This window comes from Martes martes (assembly GCF_963455335.1).
Source record: "Martes martes genome assembly, chromosome: 9".
In the NCBI taxonomy this organism is placed as follows: domain Eukaryota; kingdom Metazoa; phylum Chordata; class Mammalia; order Carnivora; family Mustelidae; genus Martes; species Martes martes.
In genome coordinates, this window is record NC_137896.1 from 28,195,770 (window position 1) to 28,218,437 (window position 22,668).

Here is a 22,668-nt window from a genome sequence, read left to right on the forward strand (position 1 = left end):
GTCAACTTTATCTGATATTAAGGTAGCCACTCCTGTAGCACCTGGCTGGCTCCCTGCCTGGAGCGTGCGCCTCTGATCTCAGGGTTGTGGGTTCGAGCCCTGTGTTGGGTGCAGAGATTACTTAAAAATAAAGTCTTTAGGGGGAAAAAAAAGCCTCTCCTACTTTCTTAATATATCCTTTTCCAGCCTTTTACTTTCAAGGTACCTATATCTTTACACTGGAAGTGAGTTTGTTACTCTCTATAGCAGTGTCCCATCTTGTAATTCACTCGGCCAATCAGCTCGGCACTTAAGTGTACTTTTCATTATGTATATTAAACTCTGATAATAAAAACAATCTTTTTGTTTGGAAAAAGGTGATGCTGTACAAGGGGAGCTGGAGGTGGGAGCAGGGAGATGGGAGTTGGGGCGCTGAATTCCTCCCAGTGATCTGAGACTGAAAGTATGAGAGGGAGACACAGAGACAGCTCAAGAAACAGAGACAACAGAACAGCCCAGCACTAGGCAGGCTTACCTAACAGGAGGCTACCTGGATGTCTTTGTGCTGAATTTACATGTTAGTAACTGCCCCATCCCTGGCCTTACAAACTCTCCTCTGGACCACAGTGGGCTGGGTGCCTGATAAATGCATTTCGGAGGTTTCTTTGCAAGCTAGGGTATAGTTAGGTGTTTTGTTGTTGTTGTTGTTGTTGTTTTTCATTTTAATTTCTTTAAGTACTCACTACACCCAACGTGGGGCTTGAACTCACGACCAGGAGATCAAGAGTTGCACGTTCCACCGAGCCAGCTAGGCATCCCAGGTACAGTTAGATTCTGCCAGTGGGTTGGAGATTACAAAGTGGCAGGAAGGGAGAAATTATTTTGCTTCAGGCTCTGGCCATGGCAAGTGGTCGCAAGTGATCACAGGTGGCCGCAGGAGGTCTGTTTCTAGGAGCAGGAGCCCAGTTTCTAGGTAAAACTCCCTTCTCTCTTTTCATCATCCAGCTCTTCCAAAACCTTTATATCCAATGTCCAGCATTACATTTTTCTCTGCTTGAAATCCCAGAGTGAGCGATTTCCCTGGCAAGACACAGGCTGACACATAATTTGCCCCTCAGTCTAAAAGAAACGAATCAAATCTTGTCATTTACCAACCCTCTCCAAAAATGGCTGTCAAAGGAAATTCAAACATGCCCAGCTGTCCTGTCTGCCTTGGCTGGTCTCTCCTGCTTGGAGCTCTGTCCATACCCCACACTTGGTTCACCTCCCATCAAACCTCCAAGAACCGTCACATCTGTTGCATCCTTGACGTCCGAGTCCCTGCTGAATGGCAGTTATTTCACACCCAAGTATGTAAGCCCATCTGTGCTCCCACAGCAACCGGCCTCCGCTTCAGCATGCCTCACACCGCACTGAACTGTCCCCTCTCTTGACTGGGAGCCCCAGGAGGTTGGGAGGGCCCAGCTTATCCTTGACTCCTTGCATGCTTGGCCCTGAGCACAGTGCCTGTGATCGGTGGATGAGCTGCTCTGGTAAGCCCTAGGTTCAGGAAGAACCCAGGCGGGATCTTCTTTCCACACCATTTCTCCAGACGTCAATCGATGAAAGCAAGCAAATACGCGAGGAATAGGATCGGGGAGAAGGGGAAACTGAGGCCAGGCCCAGTGGCAGGACCTGCGACAGAGACCACAGGAAGACTGGCTGAGATGCCAAGTAGCTTTAATGAGCCTGAGCACCTCTTCCCCCGTTCTGTCCCTCCCTCCTTCAGTTCCAGGCAGGTCCAGCCTGCCCAAGGCTCTAGGGCTCTTCCCCTGGACACAAGTTAATTCTTCTGTCCCCTCAGCCGCTCCAGCCGCCTCCGAAGGTCTGGGGGCACCTTGGCCCCGGCTGCCAGCAGCTCTCGCAGTCTTTGCTTGGGAGTCTTGGTGAGGTGGAAATTGCAGGGCACTGGGCCCTCTTCAAAGGGAACCCAGCAGTTCCTCGTGGCTGTGTGGTAGCCCTCAGCACTGGCGGTCACCACATAGTCCCCTGGGGTCAGCAGGCGCCAGTAATCCCCGCCCCATGCTGACAGGAGGGAAGGGCAAGATCAGGATCCGGGGACTCTCCTCATCTGACCCAGCCGAAAGCCGCCCCCTCCCACACTTCCGGCCTCCCCTCTCCCACACACCTGTCGTGACATCATGGTTAATCCCTTCCACAGCAATGACAGCATCGGCAATCCCCAGCTCTGTGTCTTTGTCCCGCACAACTCCCGTAATGCCCATTCTCACCTGTGTGGGGGCGGGGAGGAAAGGCTATCAAACCCCTTCCCCTTCTGCTTGCGAATGTGACCTTCACTTCATTTTTTGGCTCTGTTCAGGGCAAAGTCGGGGATGGCAGGTCTATGCTCCTAGGTGGCCACACTCTGGTAAAAATAACTCCCGACTGATCAACTGCATGTGGACGGGGGAGCTATGAACACCTGGCTGGAAAGCCTGTCTTTGGGTTTCCCCAAGTTCAGCGACCTTCGGTATCAGGCTTGTCATTTTGCAACCTTTAGAAATTACACTTACGGAGCCATTACAAGGGATACAGTTCCCGTGGAACAGGAAGCATCCATGCCAAGGTCCCCCCACCCCCCGCCCTTGCATAAGGGGTCTCTTTTGGGAACAGTTCTCCTGGGACAGCTCTGGGACAGCTCTATGGCCCGGGGCTAGACGGCTGTGGGGTCCACTCCTCCTGGCTCATGATGTCTGAGGCTGTCCTGCTGGCGGACTGTGCTTCCCATGGGGACCGTGGGAGGCCCCCCGATGGGAGCTGCAACCCGGGGGACAGCAGACAAGACCGTAGCAATGACATGGGCAGGCTGGGGCAGAGCAATTCGGATCCCACCTGTTCAAGGTAGGTAAGGAGGGCTTCTTTGTTGTTCTCCCACTCCTGGGGCAGCTCGTTCTCATGAGGAAATTTGTCACAAGACAGCTCCACAGTGATCTCGAAGCAGTTGGTGTGCAGGTAGCTGAAGTCATTCATACCTAGGGTTACCACAGAGGCTGGAGCCTGGGGGACAGGGGGATGGGAGCCCGGCCCTCCTGGGGCCCTCCTCAGGGACACACTTCCCCGAGGGCATTGACACTAGGTGGACAGAGCAGACCACCTGACAGGGGCAGGGCTACAGGCACAGGGCTAACTCTATCCTGAGGCACATACTCCCAGGAACCGTGTGCCAGTCGGCGCCGTTGATGATGTTGCCGAGCGAGGAGAAGTCCTGGTTGTGGCAGGGTCGGCGGTCTGGGTCCTGCATAGCCCAGTTAGTGCCTGCATAGACCGTGCTGAGCCAGCGGAACACAGCATCATCTGGGGTGGGCGTGAGTTCACGGGCGGCCCACGGGGTCCGGGTCATGTCAAATGGGTAGGACACCACGAGCTCACCCCCGTGGAGGTTGGCACTCAGCACGAAGGGAATTCGCTGCATCCACTCGATTACGGCTCGAGTTTCAGGAGCCACCTAGACAGGTGTGGGTCAGGCAGGGGTGGGAGACAGAGACAAGGGCCCCCTGGGAGCCCTCCACCACAGGCCCAGAATACTCACAGTGGCGTTGGGCAGGGTGTAGTAGGTGGGCAGAGGCAGGTGATGATTGGGGACGGTGTCAGGCACCAACCCATCATCCTCTGCTTCCCACAGGGGCGTGTTGAGGTCAGCAAAATTATGGTTAAGGTCAATGCCCTGCTGGTTCCAGCGGCCCTCAGCCCAGCCTACCAGCTCCGAGCCCTGCGCGGGGAGCGGCTTGTTCAAGCCAAGTGGGCACCAGTGCAGAAGGGGCAGGGCGGCCCTCAGCCCAGCCAGCCTACCCGGCGGAAGGCAGTCTCATAACCGTCAGGGTTCATGGAGGGCAGCAGGTGAATACGGGTCTCGGTGAGCAGCCGGGTCACTCGAGGGTCCCCTCGAAGGTACTCGTGGCACAGGAACTGCATCAGGAACAGGAGCAGCTCCCTGCCCAACGCCTCATTGCCATGCATGCCGGCCACGTAACGCACCTCGGGCTCCCCTGGGAACACGGTTGGGGTGGGTGCCGGGGTTCGGAGCTGGTGCATGCGCACAACCCCACCCTGCGCCCACCTCTCTCCCAGCTCAGAACCCGCCAGTACCCAGCTCGTGTTCGCCAGGCTGGTCCGACATCTCCATCACATACAGCTTCAGGCCCTGGTGGCTCTTCCCGATGCTGTAGACGCGGGTGATATTGGGGCATTTCTCGTTCACCTGCTTCATCAGCTGGGAGGGCAGAGCAGTGCGGGGCGTGTGAAGATCAGACCCCAGGGTCAGATCCCACGTGGCCGGGGAAGGACTCACAGAAACCAGTGGTGGCCCACACACATGGGGACATATAGGAGAGGAGCAGTAGCAGACCAGAAGGAAGGGTTAGAACAAGAAAACAGGGAGGCAACATAACCAGGACAATTGGGGTAGAGTTTAGGGGCCAAGGGGAGAAAAGGGTGAGATAGTGGGGGAAGTGGGGACATGAGGACAGTCCTAGCAGGTTATGCCCTCGTGGGAAGGGGACCTAAGATAGGCCGCTCCTCTCCACCCCGGCTCATAGGGGTTATGTCTGACCTTCCTCATGGCCTTGTAATTGTGATGCCGGAAGTCCAAAGGGTCAGAGGATCCCAATGCAGGGGCCTTAGGGAATAGGTCATTCGGATCTGGTGGAGAATGAATTCATGGTAAAGAGGATCCATGCTGGAGGGGTTTTTTTTTTTCTTGTTTTTTTTTTTACGATTTTATTTATTTATTTGAGAGAGAGAGAGAGAGAATGAGAGAAAGCATGAGAGAGTGAAGGGTCAGAGGGAGAAGCAGACTCCCTGCCGAGTGGGGAGCCTGATGCAGGACTCGATCCTGGGACTCCAGAATCATGACCTGAGCCAAAGGCAGTCGCTTAACCAACTGAGCCACCCAAGTGCCCTCCCCCCGCCGCTGGAGATTTTACCCTGGTCATCCAGCCCTTGTCTGACTGCCCACCTGAGACCGGGCAGGCCAGGATCTCTGCCCGGAGGCATGATGCGCCTCCCTGAAGCCAGGTCTGGGGCAGCAGGCGAATGAAGCGAGCCACCTGGGGCTCGGGCAGGAGGTTCAGCACTGGTGTCTCTGGGTCTGAGTTGGCAGGAAATACCTGGGGACATCAATTGCTTTGGGGGGACTGCTTAAAACCCAGCAAGCCTGGCCCAGGGCCAGAGAAAGAACTCAGGCCTCTAAGCTCACCACCAAACCTACCCTGGTAGGCTCAGCTGGAGACTGGCACTCTAGGACAAACACAGACCCCCTGCTAACCGATAGCTCTTGGCAGCCAGGCTTTCTGGCTTGCTCATAGCTTATGAAATAGACCAATAGGGGCTCATCACTCAGCAGCAGCCGGCCCCACACTATAGTCTGGCATAAAAAGAGGAGTGAACTGTGAACTTGGACAGCCAGAGCCATGGGGAGGTGAGAAGTGGGTTGGAGGCCCATCACCGCAGAGGGTGTTCCAGCAGGAAGCTGTGGCATGAAGTGGGGCCAGCCCCATGGAGAAAGTACCTGGGGAGGATGTGGGCACGTTCCCAAGCAGCTTAGCCCCCAAGCAGCAGGCTGCCCGGTGGGTGCTACCTATTCTGACAACCCCCTTTCTCCTAGGATGCCAAGTGCACATCCATTCCTTGACCTCAGAGAAGCCTCAGCCCCGCCCAGTACCCTACACGGCGGGGGTGGGGGGGGGGGCAACCACCACAAGACCACTCACCGCCTCCATCCCACTGCTGCGGTTCCTACTCCCCCACCACGTCTGACTGTCATTGCTGAACTGGACCTTGTATGATGTGACCCAGTCGTACCTGGGGCAGGAAGCATGGGGAGAGATCATCGGTGGCCCCAGGACACCACCCCGCCCCCCTCCTGAGTCTGCCTGAGACTTCCTGGACTGGGCTAGTCTGCCTCACCTCCAGATGGAGTTCCTGCCCTGTGTGATGATGCCTGAGAAGCGGGTGGGGTGCCTAGCATCCACCTGAAACCACGGCTCGGTGTCCTGCTCCTCAGCACACCAGGCCCCGTCATAGAGGTCACCATCCTCCAGGCCTGACTGTGCACAGGACAAGGTGATCAGACCCAGCTGAACAGCAGAGAGCGGGCCAGGGATGGGGGACAGGGAAGGGTAGGGAGGAAGTTCCTAGGAGGTGCCCTGCTCAGAGCCAGGGCTGCTGACCTGAATGTTGAGCCGTCCCCGGTGTGGTCCAAGACCGAAGGATTGGCTACTGGACGCCTCGAGCTGGCTGTCTGAAATTCGCAGGGACTCCAGGCCCAAAGGGGGACAGCCTGGGGCAGGGACAGAGCAGTGAGATGGGACCAGAGAGAGCATCCAGGGAAGGTAGGAAGCCGAGCCCACGCTTGCCCGTGTGCTGGGCAAGCTGGGGGGCATGCCTACACCTCTGAGACCAGAAGTGACGTGAGTATGCACCCCAGTGGCTGCAAGTCTGGGCAGGAGCAGCAGTACCTGGGTCCTGCTCCTCTGGGAGGTCAAGGGCTCCTGTAGTGGTGGTGGTCACCGGAGGCCTGGCAGTCGCCGTGGGTCTGGGGCGAATTAGTTTCTTTCGTTTCTTCATAATGACTTTCTTCTTCTTGACGATGCGAACCCGGACATGTCGTTCTGAGGTCCCTGGGGACCACGGAGGCACAGAATGGCCAAGGAAGTGGTCTGCTGGCCCAAGAAAGCAAGCAAGCCCCAGGCAGCAACCCCCCAGCCCCAGTATCTAAAGACCTTCGCATGGACTTAAAGTCTGACCCCCACCTGCCTCTCCCACCACTTCCGTGGCTCTTCTCCTTCTTGACATGACTGCATGTTTGGCCAGCCTCATCTCCAACCTTCTCCAGTGGAGAGTTACACCCAGCCCCTAGGAACTGATGGGTTGCTCCAAGGAGCTGAGTTTGGCCTTGGTTGACCCTCACCATCATACCATCCACCACCCCTGATCTTATTGCTTAATTCCCAGTCTTTGAGTTTCAGCCCAGTTTCAGCCTTCCTTAGCCCTAGACCCAATCTCATGCTCCAAAGCCCAAGTTGGCCTCTATCGCTGCATCTGCCCCCTGGGCTGAGATGTCCTGTCCTCAGACTGTCTGCCCCAGTGCTCGGGCTTTCCATAGCTGGACCCATGTCCTGCCTGCCCTGTAGTACAGCACCTTGAACAGGTTGGATGTTTCTAGTTCCCCTCATACCCAGCTCCACGGGTACTTCCAGAAGGGGCTGTACATTTTTGTGTCTGGTGACCCAGGCCTTTCCACATACAGTTTCCTTTTCCTCCTCTCTCTTTAGCTCTTCCTGACTCAGAGAGATCCACCTTTCAGGACCCAGTTCTACTTGCCTCCTCTATGAAGCCCTCCTTGATTGCCATCCTTTAGCCATCCTCTTCCAGGCACTCACAGCTGAAGTCAGGAAGTCAGGTAGCCTGTCTCTCCCCAACCCCTGCCCGTGCCCCATTCCTCCAGGCAGCTGGCAAAGAGGACTCTCCTGCCTTGCTCTCCCTCTTTCCTTCCGGCCCCAGCCCTCAAGCTCTGTCCTAAGTCTAGCTCTGCACCTTTTAGTCTCAGGGCTTTTGTCTGTCCCTCTTTCTCCCCTTCTCCTCGCTGTGGTCTCAGTTTCCTCATCAGTGAAAAGGTTTGGGGCTGGAGGAGGCAGCATCCTACTGGCTCCATCCCAGGACTGCTGACTTAGTCTGGCTGGGAACTGGGGCTGCTGAGTCAGCAGCCATAGCAAGGGGGAGGGAGGGAGGGAAGGAGTGGATGTGTGTGTGTCCGGAAGGGTCGGCACACAAGCTCCAGGCAGGGGGAGTGTGTGAGTTCGTTGTATGCGTGTCTGTCTGTCGGGGAAGGGTGGGCACACAGCGGACGGGGAAGGGTAACCGGCCAGCCCGAGAAGCCGGGGGGCCCTCGGTCGGGGCGCTCACCGTTATCCTTCCCCGCGGGCGGCTGGACTGGGCTGCTCTGCGGGGCCGGGGTCGAGCCACGAGCCGGGCCCCAGGCCTCGGTGGTGGCGGGCGGCGCAAGTCCCAGCACGGAGGTGCCGGGCGTCCGCAGACCCAGACCGACGGCAGGAGCGAAGGTGGCCAAGGCGAGCAGGAGACCCCACATGGCGGGATCCAAAGGTGCGGACGCGCGGGGCTCGCGTTGGTCGGTGGGTTCGTCTCTTCCTGCCGGGTGCTCCGGAGCCCCCCGCCCCTTCCTGCCGCCGCCACACGCCCCCTGCGGCTCCGCCCGCCCACAGCTCTCTCGCTGGCCTCGGACCCTGGAGGGGAGGGGAAGAGGAGGGGAGGGGAGGGTCCAGGCAGAGCGCGCGGGGCGGACCCCCGGAGCGGCCGCCCCGGGTCTCCGCACCCACCGGCCCCGCCCCGCCCCCTCCGGCGTCCCGAGCTCACCCGCCCCACTCGGGCGCTGCGGTCTGCAGTTCGCACAGCCCCTCGGCACCCCTCCCTGATTTCACTAAACCCTGTGAGGCGCCCGGCCCACAGTGGGCACCTACTTTGCACCGTGTACCACGCCGGGCGCTTTGCACATGGCCTCTCAATCAAACCTCATTTTACAAACAGGTAAACTGAGTCTCAGGGCGCCCTACTGCCTTGGCCAAGGTAGCAAAGCTGAGAACTTTGGGGAGGAAACTACTACCCGAGGGGGAAATCCATCCAGAGCTAGAGGCCCCCTCCCAGGGCGGATGGGTCAGAAAGAAGAGGGGAAACCGAGGCACGGGGTGGGGCGGCGAGCAAGGGGAGGACTAGCCCGCCCTCCAGGAATCCTTCTGAAAGACAATTCTAGGGGCCCAGCCAGAGACCGCGCTTCCCATCGCCAACCCCCTCCCCCGGCCCCGCCTCTCTTCTCTCCTCCTTCCCCTTCCCTCCCCTCCTCCTTTGCTCGCCGGCTGCCACGTTCCGGGGTTACATAACTCGAGGAGAGAAGCCGGAGCAGATACCCAGACGGCTGGGGACTGAGGTGGAGGGAACGAGGCCTGATGCTCGCCAGTTCCGCCCTCTCCGCCGCCTCCCCTACCCCCGCCTCATTTTCCTCTGGGGGCCGGCAGCCGGGGTCTCTGCGGGCGGGGGCTGCCCCAGGTCCGGGGATTCCAGAGCACAGAGCCTTTCCCATCCCGGATCGCAAGCCCTCTTTAATTCCCCCACGCCAGATCGCCTCCCAGAAGGATGGCAATGGGTCCGCTCTGCGCCTCTGGCCGGTGCTTTGTCCTTGCGAGGAGCCCTCTGGGGAGATACTGCCATCCCCACCAAGGAAGCGATGGCCAGACGTAGCCAGGAAGCCTCTGGAGCGTGTGCCGCCCTGAGCGATGACTTTCTTTTTTTTTTTTTTTTTTTTTTGCAGGGCCTCTATGTAAAGAATTTGAATCACCCCAAATCACCATTCCGACGGCCCAATCTCACGTGATCTCTCGAAAGAAATCCCACGCCGAACCCCTGGAACTAGGTCCCCAGGGGCGACCTCACAGACACCAGCTCTGGAGCGCCTCGAGGTATCTGGCCCAACCCACGCACTCTGGATAGACAGCCCCTGAAAGGAGTAACCGGAAGAAGGCCCACGGGATACCTCTTCTGCCCTGGAGCGCCCTACTTGGATGGCTAGGTCCCAGGCACCAGAGGGGGGATTAGAAAAAAACACCGAAGGAGCGCCAAAGCCAAGGGTTCGGGAAGCGCTGGGCTGGCCGGGTCAGGGGTAGAAAGACAATATTGTACACTGAGGTTTCCTCCCCGGGGTGTGAGGTCAGGACAGGCTCCCATAGAGCTAGAAGTGAGTCTGAGCAGGTCCTGAGGGCTGCTCCCCTTCCTCGAAAGCCCAGTCTGGCCGCTACTCTGACTCTGGCCCCGGCCCCAACCTCACCCAAGTTTGCCAGGCAGGTGTGAGGGGGTAGAGTGGGGACCTGGCTGGGACATCTCAGCCTCCTGAGGCTCCCACCCACAGCAGCTAAATCAGGTCAGGTTCTTCCTGGCTTAAGTCCCTGGGGGCTCACCTGTGAGGCCCTTCAGGACGGAGTTTTTCCCCACCCACACCCTTCCCACCTCATCACCTGGACTCTTCCCCTGGCTCGTTTGCCTCCAGCGCACTGGCATCTTAGCAGTCCCTCCAATGCACCAGCCCCATCCAGCCTCAGGGCTTTTGCACTGGTTGGTCAAGTTTGCATCCTGGTCCTACAAATTGCTTTTCAGTGTCACCTGTTTCCAAAAGCCTTCGCTGACCATTCTGATGAAAGTAAGCCATCCTCTACACACGCTCTATCCTCTCACCCTGTTTTATTATCTTATTTGTCTTCAAGGCATTCAACACTGTTTGAGATTATCTTGTTTTGTTATGTGTTATGCATTCACCGTCTGGGTCCCCGCCCCCAGCAAGGTTAAACAACACCCCAGAAGAGCTTTTTGTCCCCAGATGTTCACAGCTCAGGGCATAGAACAGCACCTGGTCCCTAGTCAATGCTTAAAAATGATCTGCATAAGGGCATTTGGATGGCTCAGTCATGTAAGCATCCGACTCTTGATTTCGGCTCAGGTCATGATCTCATGGGTCATGAGATCAAGCCCTGGTCAGGCTCTGTGCTCAGTGGGCTTGAGATTCTTTCCCTCTGCCCCTCCCCACCACTTGCGCTCGCTGGCACTCTCTCAAATCAATCAATCAATCTTTGGCGGCAGGGGGGTGGGGGGTGGGGGGTGGGGGGGTGGGGTAGGGGGTGGGGGTGTGAGTATCTGTGTAATATATTCAAGGTTAGAGAGAACTGAACAGGGATGAGGTAGACTGACTCTCCCCAACAGCATGAGTTTCTGTGGTAGAGGAGATGCCAGGGCAATGAACTGGGAGAGCTGCCTCCCCAACAAGGGACTGGCGGGATGGCCACTCCCAGCCAATCCCGTAGGGGCTTGGACCTGTGGGATGCTGGTGCCCTCTTGTGCCCCTGGGCTCCCCTCACCCTTCTTCTCTCTTACTCCTTGCCTCACTGCCCTATTACAACCTTCACAGCCCCTTCCTAGCCCTCTATGCCCCCTGAACCGCTCAGAACCTCCTTATGCCCTTCCATTACTTGCTCATTTCCTCAGGCGGGTTCCCAACTTGGCTGCCCTCTTTGGCCCCTGCCACTTGGTTACCTGGGCTACGAAGGTGCCAAGCCAGGAAGCGGGCTGTGGAGGTTGACAGCTTAGATCTCTAGCCCCAGAAGCCAGCTAGAGAGTTTGTCATGGCCTCTCGAGGGCGAAGATTGGTACAAAGCACAAGTGAGCAGGACTGAGCTGGACTGGGTGGAGACAGCTGCCGGAAAGGGATTGGGGTTTAAGGGATGATCAGTGATTCTCCTGCCAGCTCTCCTGGGGTGGTCAGGTGGCTTGAGGTGGAGAGGAGAGCTGTCTACCACGTCAGCTCAATTTCACACCTGCTTCTGCTGTTTGTTGTGTGTGGCTATCCTTGAACAGTGATTTGCTCTCCGAGCCTCTGTTTCCTGATCTGTAAAATGGGCACAATAATAGCTTAGCCCCAGTATTTTGGTGGTGATGAAGTGAGATAATACATGTTTTCCTATGTGGTCCTGAAGGTAACCGGATGAATTAAAAGCGGGAAAACAGCTTCAGACAGTCCTCTTAGTGCCACATAAATGGATGGAATAAAACAATATCAAGAAAAGAAAGGAGGCCATGTGTTTGGCTGCACAAAGAGAGAAGTAGTGGAATCTACTGCCTTCCTGGGCTTCCTAATCTTCTGTCCCTTGTGCTGGGGCAGAAGCACTCTGCCCTAGGTGTTCTCCCTGTGATGCAGGTGGGCATTAATGGGGACCCCTCCTATGGCACCTTGGCTACATGCCCCGTCCTCTGCTCACCACCTCCCACAGCTATCTCTCTTTTGTACATCAAGGTCTTCAAGAGCCCTGCCCCTCAAAGTGTGGCTGAGGACCAAGAGCACCAGCACCCCCTGGGCACTTGTTAGAAATGCAGAAATCCCACCCCAGACCTACTGATTCAGAATCTGCATTTTAACAAGATCTCCAGAGGATTCAACCCCAGGAGATTCAAGGGCACATTAAAGGCTGAGCAGCACAACGAGACTTAGAACACCTCCATCTAAAATGCATGAGATCCATAACTTTCAAGTTTGATGGTGTTTGATGCTGTCACTGGAAATTGGATCTCAAGCTACAAGAGCACATGCATATAACATTTGGAAATTGGTATTTCATTCATCCTGGGAAGGTATATTCCTGATCTCTATAATATGATCCTATATTAATTTTCTTTTCTTTAAATCATTTAACCAAAATACAACAGAATACAGGTTGTTTTTTTTTTTTTATTTGACACAGAGAGAGATCACAAGTAGGCAGAGAGGCAGGCAGAGAGAGAGGGGGAAGCAGGCTCCCTGCTGAGCAGAGAGTCCAACATGGGGCTCAATCCCAGGACCCTGAGATCATAACCTGAGCTGAAGGCAGAGGCTTAACCCCCTGAGCCACCCAGGCACCCCAACAGAATACAGTTTTAAAGGTAAATCCCATTTAAGCTTGCAATAGAAGACTCTTTTGTATGCTTCTCCATTCCCAGATCAACTACTTTTAATTATTTCTCCGTGTATTCAAGTCTATACCTCTGTTGCCATTTCTTAATTTTTCTATGTCTAAGTGTTATCTTTAGGTTTCCTGCTATGGAATTAAGGATTTTGCTTTCCTACCACCCTCCCCAACACGTATCTCCAAGCACACAAACTCCTTCCATCCTTCCAAAGAGCTAGGTCACTGGAGTCAATATTCAGCGCTTATATTATGACCATGTAAATTTTATTGTCCAACTTTTTGTGTTTCTGAAGTTAGCAATTGCTTTGTTTTATCATTTGTTTGGTTTTCTAGGCATCAATTACTAATTTAATCCCAAAGCGACCAACAGAACTGAACATTTTGAACATCTCTGAAAACCAGAGATAATCTCATTTTCTTCTGGAGACATGCCTCCTGGAGCATCCGGCTTTTGAATCCAGCCTGGGTTGTTTGCTTTCTTCACTCGGAAGCACAGCTGACACCCTGAGCCTCTCTCATCATTGCTTTCCTGTGTTTAGCCTCATTTCTTGACTCCCATATTGTCCCCTTAGTTTAATGCCTTGTTATGCTGAAACACATCCTCCAGTAGCTTTCTAGAAGAGTGTTTGCGACGTCAGATTTTTGAGAACGTGCATGGCTTAAAATGTCTTAATTCTACTCTCACACTTGAGAATCATTTGGCCATATCTATGTTTTTAGGTTGGATATTATTTTCCCTCAGAATTCTGCGGGCATTGCTTTATTACTCTGGGCAAAAACAATCAATGAATGGTCCCAAGAGCCAGGGGCATTGGCTCTACGTCAATGTCAAATTCACCAGGCATGAGTCTTTGGACAGGGGCGGCTAGAGGCAGATATGCTCCCTGATTCCTGCGTCTCCTCTCTGAGGGGCTATATGGCCACTATCCCCCTCCATCAGCCCCAACATTTTCCCCTCGAAGTATGATATGTGGACAAGGATTCTGTTCTTAGTTACGATCCCCTTCATTCTAGCCTCGTAAGTCACTAATCTGAGATGGGCTGGAACCTCTGTAGCCACCAGTCATTTACCGATCATCATGGGGATAGGCTTCCTTTTCAGGTGATCAATCCCTTCCTTATATGTTCATTTGCCTTACTTTCATTCTCAGAGGGTAACTCTAACCTTCAGTTCCAGGGTTACTATGTTGCAGCCCTCTTACATTATCGGTGCCGTTTTTGGAATCCCCGTACCTGGAACACTTCCCACAGACCACAGGGCTTAGAAACAGCCCCCTCCTGCCCCACCCTGTAGCAGTCCCATGGGAACCCAGCCCCAGAAAGTCTCAGGGTGCTTCCTGGCAGAGCCTGTCTCTGCATTTTAGGGCTTCAGTCCTGAAAATTCCCCCACAGGGGCCCACAGGCAGCCCCCAGCTCTCAGGGGAGAGAGAGCTGCCGACAGGAAGATTGAATAATTGCCCCTGGACACAGAGCTCTGGGAACCCACAGGAGAAAGAAAGCAGCCCTTCCCCTCTTGCTCAACTGCCCACTTAGAATGCCTTCCTGGCAACTCAGATCCTCGCCTGGGCGTCCTAGGCCAGAGAATTTGCCAAGGCAAGAGGATGAGTCTTGGTTCTCAGAAATCACTGACTCCCTTCTGCCTAAGTCCCGCCTAAGCCACCAACTGCTTAGGAGGCCAAAACCAGCAGCAGCCCCCTCCGTACCCCAGGGCCCCACATAGCAGTAGGTCACAATGCCCCAGCTGCCCAGTCTCAGAACAGCTGACTGAAGGGGGAGGTGAGGAGGGTGTGGTGGGGGTGCGTGTGGGGTGGGGGAGATTCCCACGGACCTGTCTGGAGTGTCTGCCAGGGCCTCGCCCCCTCCCCCACACCCACCCACCCCACTCTCTCCCAACACTAGTCCTTCCTGTCACCTCCACCTCCCTCCATGACCCAGCTCTGCTTACCCAGGCTCAAAGCCCTTGCTTATCCTATCCCAGTCCCTCCCAGAGGCCTGTGTACTGGGGAGGGGTCCCATAGTCCAGTGGGTCCATGTATGTCCCCCTGGGGCCTAGCACGGCCCAGCTCTGGGACAGTGTCCTAGGGTGGGGGGCACTGGGGCTGACGATTCGTGCAGTCTCTTCCCCAGCTGGCCCAGCCTTGCTGCTGCTGCTGCTCCTGGTCAGCTTCCTGGCCTTTGACCTGCTCCACTGGTGAGTGTGCAAGCAGCAGCCTGGCAGGCAGACAGGAGTAGGCAGGCCAGCAAGCGGTCCACTTCCCGAAGCCCAGCCACCACCCTCTCTCTCCGCAGGCCCACAGGCCGCCCCCAGCCACAGCCCACACTTCTCCCGGGAGGCCAGAGTCAGGGGGCCGGCGAGGGTCCAGGACAGCAGGCGTCTGTACTCCCACCTCCGGGGGCAGTCTTGGGACGACTCAGCCCCCAAGAGGCTCTGCTCCTGCTGCTCCTGGGCCTGGGGCTGCTCCTGGGACTCCGGGGCATGCCCTGGGCCCTGCTTGGCCTGGCTTTCTGCCTCCATCCTTGGGCCTGAGCGCCCTCCAGAAATACACCGGCCGTGCTGCTTCCCCAGATCGCCTTTCCCTCTGTCCTGGGTTGAGTAGGCAGTAAGGTACCCCTCTATCTCCTGCCTGAACTGCAGGGGACCTTTGGTATCTTGGTTCGAGTCTGAGACAGAAATAGAAGGCGAGCTAAGGGACAGGGAGCCCAGGGCAGGCGGTGGCAGCCACCTCTGAGCTTGTGAGTTGGGGGTGGCCATTCTGGCCTCTTCTGTGGTTCCAGAGAGTGAGTGTCTGGAAAGACTTACAAGAGAACAGAGTGGGACTGGATATCAGTTAGCAGGGTGGGGACAGGGACCCAAAGAGGGCTTCCCACAAGAAAGCACGAGCATCTGCCTCTGCGGGCTCACCAGACCCCCCTGCCAGCCTGGCGGGTCCATGGAGAGAGATGCAGGTGAGCCTCCCAGCCTGCAGTGGCTCCTCTCTTGGCTGGACCCCACCCCCACCCGGGTCACAATGGGGATCCTCAGCGGGGGGCGGGCCGGGAAGGGGGGTGAGGGACACTGGGGGCTCTGCTTGGGCTCCTAGGCCATCCTGGGTGCTGCAGGAAGCAACATGACATAGGGGGCTCTGCCTAGAGGTAAGACCCAGGCCCCAGCTCAAAGCCCCAGCCCATGCATGCTGGTACCCTCCCGACCCCTGCACCCCCATCTGCCTGGAGGTCCCAGGCGCCTCCAGGGCTGCTGCTGCAGCTGGCCCGGCCCTCTCCCCAGGTGCACCAGCCATGACGCAGCAGCCGCAAGTGGAGACAGATGCCATTGGAGCCGGTGAAGGGCCACCTCGGGCCATGCCCTGGTCGGCCTGGGTCACTCGGCAGTACTGGGTGCGCTGGTGCCTGTGCTACGTACCTCGGAGCTGGGTCCAGTGGTGGGCCACATCGGGCTGGCGACAGCCACTCCAGCGTGTGCTGTGGGGGCTGGAGGGCTTCCTCTACCTGCTGCTGGCCCTGATGCTCTGCCATGCGCTCTTCACCACCGGCTCCTACCTGCTGAGCTCCCTGTGGCCCGTCATGGCCGCAGTGTGGCGCCACCTGCTGCCCGCCGTCCTGCTGCTGGTGCTCAGCGCCCTCCCCACCCTGCTCTTCTCCGCCTCCTTCCTGCTGCTTTTCTCCACGCTGCTGAGCCTCGTGGGCCTCCTCACCTCCATGTCTCACCCAGACTACACTCAGGACTTGGACCAATAGAAGGGCAACCCCATGCTCCTGCCTGTGTCTCTTGAGCCCTGGCCTAGGGCCTGAGGCCCCAGGGAGGGGGAGGGCAGTGGCTTCAGCAGCACCCCTCTGACCATCCCCCTCCCCATCCCTCCAGTCCCTAACCCTGCTTGGGCCAGGCATGATGTGGTTAGAGCTGGCCAGGGAGTCTGGCCTCACCTCTAGCCACCTCCCTCCAGCCGATGTTACAGGTACTTGGTGTGGGGCATCAGGGGCTTTGAGAAGAGGGGCAGGGCAGAAGGGTGAGTGGGGCCAGAGCTTGTCTGAGCTGCAGAGAGTTCCCGAGAGGGTGTGGTGACACCATGAGGGCTCCCTTAGCAACTGGCAGCCGCTTTTTCTTGAAGCTCTCAGATGTCTCAGGTGCAGATCATTGAGAACTTCTAGCTAGGGAGCCCTGGGCTGGCCATTCATTCCACTAACCCTTCCTCTTTCCCCGAGCTCTAGAAAGGGCCAACTGACAGAAACCTAGCTGAGAGAGGGCTGGCCAGGAGCCCCATGAGACCTCAACTAACTCACCTCCCTCTCATTTCTGCCCAGACATCCCCCGCTCCTTAGACTCCCTACCTTCTGCCTCAGTGAGCATCCCCAAGTGTGGGAAGTGGGCCAACTAGGGTAGTGAGCATCCCAGAGGAGACCTACTTTAAGATTCCTAAGGTCTGTGATGGAAAAATGAACAAGAAATCCCATTTCCCCACACAATATGTGGCCATGCCCAATTAATTCTTTTGGATTTAGTGGGTTCCAGCCCTGTCATGGGGTTGTGGTGAGTCAAAGGCAATACCATCTTTGTGTGAGGGACTTTGTAAAGACCAGAAAACTGTAAGATCTTATATTGAAGTCTGAGAATAATCTGTAGGCTCAAAGGGTCTTTTGACCCTGAAGGGGGTTGAAAGAGGAAGAGGAAGCTTCCCTAGGCCTTCAGAGAAAGGCTTCAGAGAAATGCATATAGTTTTGGTCCTCCGATGGTAAGCAGGCGTGGATGGGTGTGGATGAGATGTAAAAGGTCATGTGACATGAAATCTCGAAATGCGCACATGTTGAGCTCTCCTGATTGTGAAATGTTTGGGGCTGGGGCCTGGCGCCAGGAGATTCCTGGACAGCTGTGTGAATGGAGAAAGCAGAGTCCAGGGGTTTCTGTAGCTGTCCCGACTGCTGCTCACTGCTCCAGAAAGGTCTGGAAGGGGGCATCCCTTCATGCCCAGCATCCTGGCCCTTCACACAGCAGCTAACCCTCCAAACAAAACCATGATCTATTATTACCAAGCAAGGCACATGGGAGATAGTTTTACCCATGGCTCAGACCCACCCGCCGGACCCCTACCCAGTTCCCGACCCTCCCTGTCTTCCAGTCATGACCCCACTGGATGTCTAACCCTAAAACTTCTGCTCCTGAAGCCCTAGAACCAAGCCCTGGAACCCTCTCCTGCTGCCTAAACATTCAGGCCATGGGAACCAGCTCCTAGAGCCCAAGTTTATTTTTTGCTAAAACCCCTTTGCTGTGAGGTTTCATAACCACGCAGGCCGCCGGTCAGAGGCCTTAAAAGCGTTGGTGCCCCAAACCCCAGACACAGCCCTTCCTTACTGTTTCCTTGTGGTTCCGCCTCAAATGTGGCCTGGTAGGAAGGGCAAGGCGGGACATGGAGGTGCTGAAGCCTCCTAGTTCGCATGAGCCCTGGGGTATTCGCTGAGGGTGGGTTTGAATCCCAGCACTGTTAACTTTCTAGCTCCATGGCCCTGGTGGAAATTGTTAAACCTTCTTAAATTTCCTTTTCCTCGAGGGTAAAACCAAGGCAAGAACACCTGTTTTAGGGCCCCTGTGGGGCTCGTGGCATGTGGGCAAAATTCCTGGACTGGCTCCTCACACCACACACTGTAGCTATGCTATCCCATTTTAGAGATGAGGAGTCAGACTCAGGATCGCCGTTTGCCAGCACAAAGCCAGCTGGTGTGAATCCTGGTTCACCGCAGTGGGCAACTCCAGCAAACGTGATGGAGGAAATACAACCAAATGGAAGACACTGGGGCTTCTCGATGCCTGTTCCTAAGAGCTCCTGTCAGGGATGAAGCCAGGATGCCAGTCTTGGGTCTCTCACAGACTTGGCTGGTCATTGCTGGCCAGCGACATCACTTCAGAGTCTCGGGGCCATTCTGATTAAGGGAGAGAAGAGGTTTTGGCTTGGACTGGGCACACTGTGGGAATGAGGGCAGGAAGGGCTTGGGAAGAAGCAAGGAGGCCTTCTGCCCTTCCCCACATAAATATATACCTTCCATCCTCCTGTGTCTGCTGGTAGAGGATGAGGTGGTAGAGCTGGACTGCAGAGTGAATGGGCAATATTTATCGAATTAGATCAACCCATACCCTGTGACCCAGCAATCCAAAATGAAGTCCTGGAAAGGCCCGTAAGGGCCTGGCTCGTCAGAGTGGTCCCACCAGGACCAGAAGTATAGGTATCACCTGGGAGCTGGCTAGAAATGCAGAGTCTCAGGCCCCACCCCAGGCCTGTGGAATGAGAGCCTGAATTTTAACAAGATCCCAGGTGCTACACATGCACACAGATGTTTGAGAAGCACAGCATCAGGGGCTGTGTTTGAAAGGGATGGTTGTACCATCGGTGGTGGCAGGAGATGGGAAAGGTAAAATAAGGTGGATGAGCACAGTGCTGGGAGAGGAAGCTATACCTATTGATCTGGAAATCCTAGCACTGAGTGAAAAGAAACTCACTGAATGAGAAATAATACAATTCCTTTTACACAAATTTAGAATGTATGCCAGCAAAGCTGCCCCCCCCCACTCGTGAAAACAAAAGATAGAATGGAATGACCAATTCTAGGGGCAGGCAAGGGGAGTGGAGCATACAGATAAAAGGGAAGTGAGGGACCTTGGTATCATGAACGTAATTCCTGAAATTCCTTTAAATGTAGATAAAGTGACTTGCTTAGAGTTAAAAGGCTTAAAAATGCAAGCCTGGGGCAAATGGACAGGCTGGAATGAAGTTCTAAGCCTTTTCCTATTTGGGCCAAGAAAGGAGATCTGCTCCGTTGGCCTGAGTGACCTGGACAGAGGGGTCGGTGTCTTTGTCGGGCCTCCCGCACCACAGCGCACAGCCCGCTCCCAGTCACCCGCGTGGCCTGGCCAGAAGGATAATCAGATCAGGCAGGGGAGAAGGGACGGGAGCAGAGGGGGCGTCAGCCTCGAGGGCCATCGCATCTAAGAAAGCAGAGAAGGAGATATGCTGGGGGGCACCTAGGAGCAGGAGCGTCGGGTAGGACTCTACTCAGCCCCATGTACAGAAAGCACCGAGAAGGAGCGGTCAGGACGGCGGGTGCGAGAGTGGGGTCAAGGGGGCTCAGGAGGGCACCACTGAGACAGTTGTCAGTGGCCACCCTGGGAAAGGTTGAGGGGTCCCTGGAAGGAGGGGGTGTGCGGCGCCCGGGGATCCTCCAAGGGCCAGCTGCGGGAAGCCGAGAGGTGAGGTCGCTCCGGGAGAAAGAGGCAGGTGTTGGGCACTGCGCAATGCGCTCAGGTGCGCGGGAGAGGGGCCGGGGCGACGGCTGGAGGGCGTCCAACCGGGCGCGTTGCCCGTGCGGGCAGAGCGAGGCGGTCAAGGGCCTGAGGCTGAGAAGGAAATGCTAAGCCAAGCTGGGGATCGGAGGCCTGTGGGTACCCACAAAAGGAAGGAGCTAGGCATCCTCGGAATTGGCACCTCGCGGAATCGCAACTGGCGCCGGCGGCGAGCGAGGATGCTAGGAGTGCCCCCTAGCGGAGATCTCCCTCTCCGCAATGAAGGCAATGAAGGGTCGGGTTTGTTTGGGGTGTGGGGAGGAAGGGAAGGGAGAGGTCTCTCACAGGCCGGGACACTAACCCTGGGGGCGAGGGTGGATCCTGGCGCCAGAGAGGGGCATCTTCGGGCTCACTGCCGTCACGGTAGGGGCTTCGGTGACTCCTGACCCCCTTCCCCAAATCTCCAGCCTGGGTCCCCCAGCTGGAAACCCAGAGGCATCAAGGGCCAAGCTCCTGAGAATCCTGGAGAAAGAAGGGTCCAATATAGCCCGCTTCACTGTCTCAAGGGACTTCTGGCTCACCCCTAGTCTATGATCCCATTCCTCCTGGGGGAAAGAGCTGTCTTTTGTGAGGTCTTGTCGGAGTTTGGATGCAACAAATTTTTAACACTTTTTTTTTTTCCCTGCTGAGCAATCATCTATATTCTGGGTCTTCTTCATACTGCCCCCTTGCCTTTCAAATATTTTCCGTCTTAAAAATAAAAGAACTTGATTTAAGATCTTGCTGCTTCCACCATATTTTCTGGTCTGTATCTTTAAACCTCTCACAAAAGCCCCACAATATTTACAATTGATATGTGATACTGCATACTTGCAAAATACTTGTAACATATATGAAAGTCATAAAGTCCTCTAAACTGAAGGATACCACATCCATCTAAAAGCCAGATGTTATCAGTACGTTATCAGGCCTCTCCCTCTGCATTCATCATCTAACTGTGCAAGCTGAGGTTCCCAGACAATGGCATATGGAATTGCTATTCATAGGCACCTTTCACTTGATCTTAATTTAAAAGAAACTCTTAAGGTGCCACCATTAAGAATTACATAGATTACTGTAGAATCTTGAGAGTTAACCTTTATCCAGCTAAGGAAATTCTTTCCCATTCCTGATTTGCTAACAGTTTTTATTGTGAATGAATATTGAATGATAAAATTGTTTTGTGTTTCTGCATCTACTACAAGGACAACTTGGTTATTTTCCTTTATTCTTTCTATATTCTTTTATATATATGAATTACATTTTTAGGTGTCTTAATATTGAACTCTTCCTAGGGGGAAAAAAAAAACCATCCTGGTTCCTTTTTAATTGATGTATAATTAACACACACATTTTGTGTGCAAGTAAAATGCACAAATCTTGGAGGTTCAGCTCAAGGAATTTTTACATACTTGTATGTGTGTCCATGTAACTGCCACACAGATCAAGATATAGGACTTTTCCATCATCCCCGAAAGTTCCATTATGTCCTTTCCCAATCAATACCTTCCCCCATACGTAACCTGTATCATGGCTTCTATCACAACAGATTAGCCTATTCTTGAAATCATACGGAACAAAGTCATACAAAATGTACTCTATTGTCTGGATTCTTTCAAGGTTACAGCTGTGAGATTCACCCATGTTGTTTCATCTCTCAGTAGTCTGCCTTCCTTTATCACTGTGTACTATCCCACTGTAAGGGAAGCAACAACTTATTTATCTACTCTATTGCTAAAGGACATTTGGCTTGTTTCTAAGTTTTGGCTACTATGAATAAAACTTATATGAATATCCTTGGACGTGTCTTTTGGTAGACAGATGCACTCATATCTTTTGAAGTGCAATTGTTGGATCATAGAGCATGTAAATGTTCCAACTTTAGCAGATGCTGCCCACTAATTTTCAAGGTGATTTGTACCAAGCAGTGATTCCACTGCTTTTTTCCAGCCTATCCACCAAATTCATTGTTTGGGGTTTCTTTCTTTTTTTTTTTTTTAAATTTTTAATGATTTTATTTATTTATTTATTTGACAGACAGAGATCACAAGTAGGCAGAGAGGCAGGCAGAGAGAGAGGAGGAAGCAGGCTCCCTGCTGAGCAGAGAGCCAGATGCGGGGCTCGATCCCAGGACCCCAGGACCATGACCCGAGCCGAAGGCAGAGGCTTTAACCCACTGAGCCACCCAGGCGCCCCTGTTTGGGGTTTCTGCTCTCTCCTAGTCATCAGATATGGTATTTCCATTTGTTTCTCATTTTTGTTTTTGCTTGGGTGATTTCTGAGAGGAGGAGGAAATACCAACTTTATCATCTGCAAACTGCACAGCCTCTTCCTGTTTTATTTTTTTTTTCAAATATTTATTTATTTTAGAGAAGGAGGGGGGCAGAAGGAGAGGGAGAGAAACTCAAGTAGGCTCCCCATTGAGCACAGAGCCTGACCGGGGGCTCGACCCCACCACCCTGAGATCGTGACCTGACCTGAAGCCAAGAGTCAGAAGTTCAACTGACTGAGCCACCCAAGCACCCTGAACTGCTTTCCTTTTTAAAGCCAAGAATGCAAGGGTGGTTTAACATTAAAATACACATATAAACATAACAATGTAATTCACCATATTATCAAACTAAAAACTACATGTGATCATTTCAATAGATGCAGAAAAGACATTTCACAAATCCAACATTCATTCCTGATTAAAAATAGAACAAAACTCTCAACAACCTAGGAATAGAAGGAAACTTCCTCAACTGTATAGAAGGCATCTATGAAAAATACGGGTGCCTTGCTGGCTTGGTCAGTGGAGCATGTGACTCTTGATCTCAGTGTTTTGACTTTGAGCCCCACATTGGGTGTAAA

The 22,668-nt window shown here is 54.5% G+C and overlaps 3 protein-coding genes across 3 annotated transcripts; 2 read left to right on the forward strand and 1 right to left on the reverse strand.

The window, feature by feature from the left end:
- Positions 1 to 1,682: 1,682 nt before the first annotated feature.
- Positions 1,683 to 8,119, reverse strand: CPXM1 (carboxypeptidase X, M14 family member 1). The gene is made up of 14 exons (XM_080814623.1): positions 7,921 to 8,119; positions 6,474 to 6,635; positions 6,186 to 6,295; positions 5,923 to 6,062; positions 5,727 to 5,817; positions 4,973 to 5,123; positions 4,568 to 4,656; positions 4,105 to 4,228; positions 3,808 to 4,004; positions 3,548 to 3,727; positions 3,166 to 3,463; positions 2,851 to 2,990; positions 2,147 to 2,249; positions 1,683 to 2,043 (listed from the first exon to the last, which is right to left on the reverse strand). The coding sequence occupies exons 1-14, from the start codon at positions 8,102 to 8,104 to the stop codon at positions 1,802 to 1,804; spliced, it is 2,211 nt and encodes a 736-aa protein (XP_080670749.1). The 5' UTR covers positions 8,105 to 8,119; the 3' UTR covers positions 1,683 to 1,801.
- A 6,319-nt stretch (positions 8,120 to 14,438) lies between these two features.
- On the forward strand, positions 14,439 to 15,039 carry LOC308349864 (uncharacterized protein C20orf141; the record flags this gene model as incomplete). Its single annotated transcript, XM_080814714.1, is given in 3 exon segments — positions 14,439 to 14,556; positions 14,559 to 14,703; positions 14,802 to 15,039. Coding segments are annotated over 3 exon segments (501 nt in total).
- Positions 15,040 to 15,788: 749 nt separating this feature from the next.
- Positions 15,789 to 16,247, forward strand: TMEM239 (transmembrane protein 239; the record flags this gene model as incomplete). Its single annotated transcript, XM_080814405.1, has 1 exon — positions 15,789 to 16,247. The coding sequence occupies one exon, from the start codon at positions 15,789 to 15,791 to the stop codon at positions 16,245 to 16,247; it is 459 nt and encodes a 152-aa protein (XP_080670531.1).
- Positions 16,248 to 22,668: the final 6,421 nt, after the last annotated feature.